The sequence below is a fragment of the Solanum verrucosum genome, unplaced genomic scaffold (assembly GCF_900185275.1).
Source record: "Solanum verrucosum unplaced genomic scaffold, falcon-dt-bn FXZP01000229.1, whole genome shotgun sequence".
Taxonomy (NCBI): domain Eukaryota; kingdom Viridiplantae; phylum Streptophyta; class Magnoliopsida; order Solanales; family Solanaceae; genus Solanum; species Solanum verrucosum.
Genome location: NW_026020011.1, coordinates 3,766,509 through 3,768,644, shown reverse-complemented (window position 1 = coordinate 3,768,644; position 2,136 = coordinate 3,766,509). Strand labels below are relative to the sequence as shown.

The 2,136-nt window shown below is 31.9% G+C and overlaps 1 protein-coding gene across 1 annotated transcript; it reads right to left on the bottom strand.

Moving 5' to 3' along the window:
- Positions 1–407: 407 nt before the first annotated feature.
- Positions 408–1,883, bottom strand: LOC125819954 (uncharacterized). The gene is made up of 2 exons (XM_049499358.1): positions 1,056–1,883; positions 408–992 (listed from the first exon to the last, which is right to left on the bottom strand). The coding sequence occupies exons 1-2, from the start codon at positions 1,825–1,827 to the stop codon at positions 427–429; spliced, it is 1,338 nt and encodes a 445-aa protein (XP_049355315.1). The 5' UTR covers positions 1,828–1,883; the 3' UTR covers positions 408–426.
- Between the last annotated feature and the right edge of the window lie 253 nt (positions 1,884–2,136).

Here is a 2,136-nt window from a genome sequence, read left to right as displayed (position 1 = left end):
ACATGATGGAAAAATTAATATACATATATATAAATAAAATTAAAAAGGAAAGGACAGAGGCAAACATATATATAAGAGAGAGTAATTCAAGAAAGTAAAAGAAAAGGAAAAGAATCACAAGAAAGTATCTTTAATAAAATCTCTTTTTATATACCCCATATTATCATATTATTTTGCTCAAAATACATCAATAAACACTAGCAAGTGTATACACATAAAACCAATAAATAATTAAAATAAAAAACCTCAATATTCTATTATGCTCACCCCACCTATCTTTTAATTTTTTTTTTTTTTTTTTGTTTTTCTTTGCAATTTTTGTTAACACCACCGTTTCTTTTGAGTCAAGAGTCTATCTGAAACAACCTGCATACATTCTATTTTCTCAAGATCATTACACTAAATATATTATTGTTGTCGTAGTCATCAACCCCACCATTGGTGCACAACAACACCTTCATCTCTCAACAATCCATACAATGATAAACATTCCCAATATGCCCTCCTATTTTTCTTATCACTTTTTTTAATTCCTTGATGTTTACATTCCAAGAAAAGTTCATCAATCAACTTAACACTTTTATTGTTCACCATTTCTTCAACCACATCAGCCTCTGCCTTCATTACCACATACTCATTTTCTTTTACATTTTTTTGTAACCAATCAGACATGTTAATAGTACTCAATGGTATCTCTTTTCCACTTGATTCTTCATTTATAGTCTCAATCTTGAACATCTCAAATTTTGTGTTTCTTGTTGGATAATGCTTTGTAAACCAAGCAGAATGATAATTATCACTTGATTTTTCATTCTTTTCTTGTAAACCAACATCAATGAACACCCTTCTTGGGTAACTCTCTAGGGAAACCCCCATTAAATCAGGTAAAAAATGTGTCTTTTTTAAATATCTACTCGATTTTCCTGATGCTGCTCTTGGTGGTTCAAGTAGTACATCTTCTAGTTTCTTTAGTGCTGCCTTTTTCGCACTTGTAAAATCATCTGACCTGACTAATTCAGATTCACGCTGAGCAGACTGACTAAGGGAAGTCAAATGTTCCTTATTAAAAACCTTTCTGTTCCCAAAGCTCGAACCAGACACCTTTTCTGTATTAGTTTCAAGAAGTCGCCGCGTAGAAGAGTTGATAGAGGCATTCTTTATTTTCTTCATGGCTACAATAGTTGAATCAAATTTTCTAACATAGACAATCTTGTAATTTGATGGATGTGGAAATTCATCAACCAAAGGATTGTCACTTAGTGGTACAACTAGAATACCACCAACTTTCAAAGCTCTTTCAATAAAATTTGATAATTGAGGATAACCATAGGCCAAAACAAAATCAAAAGTTTCATTAGGGACAAGATTTTGTTGCGTAGAATCTGAAAATGAAATCAAATTAGGATTATAATCTTTAACAACTTGAGAATTATAAATTTCTTCCTCATTGCCATTGCTAACAAGAAGGGACCTATCACCCATTCTTATAAGTCTTTCATTAGCCAAATCTTGAAAAATCATAGGCAAAAACTCCAACTTAATTGGATTATAAACCATCTCATGATCAACTTGATAAGCATAATTAGACTCGTATCGCGATGATAAGTACCCAATTATCGTATTAATCCAAGGTAAAGAAACAATTACCAATGCTAATATTGTTGCACGAGCCATAAACTTCAAAACCCAAGAATGGTCTACTCTTATAATCACCAACTTTGTATCCCAATTATAATCCATTAATCCATCTATGTATAAACCTCTCATTTTGCTATGTTGCTTGTTGTAAAAACCTTGCAACATGTTATTCATCATTTTGTACCTCATGTTTGTTATGACAAGTAACACGAATCACAAAAAGGTGCATGCAAGCTAATCAGACACCAACTCAGAAAGACACTAGGTTGTTGGAAAAATCTCTTGAAACACAAAAGAAAGTCGAATTATTACTAATTAAAAAAAGAGGGTTGGTGAGCTAGAATAATAGAAAATTATCGAATATTTTTTTTTAACGAGTGCAAAACCTGGCTGCGGTGTGGTTGCCACCCACGAGGGCTAGTCTATTTGTTTGCACTTTTGCCCACAATAACAATAAATCTTTTAACCTCTGAATTTCCATTTATTAATAATATTATT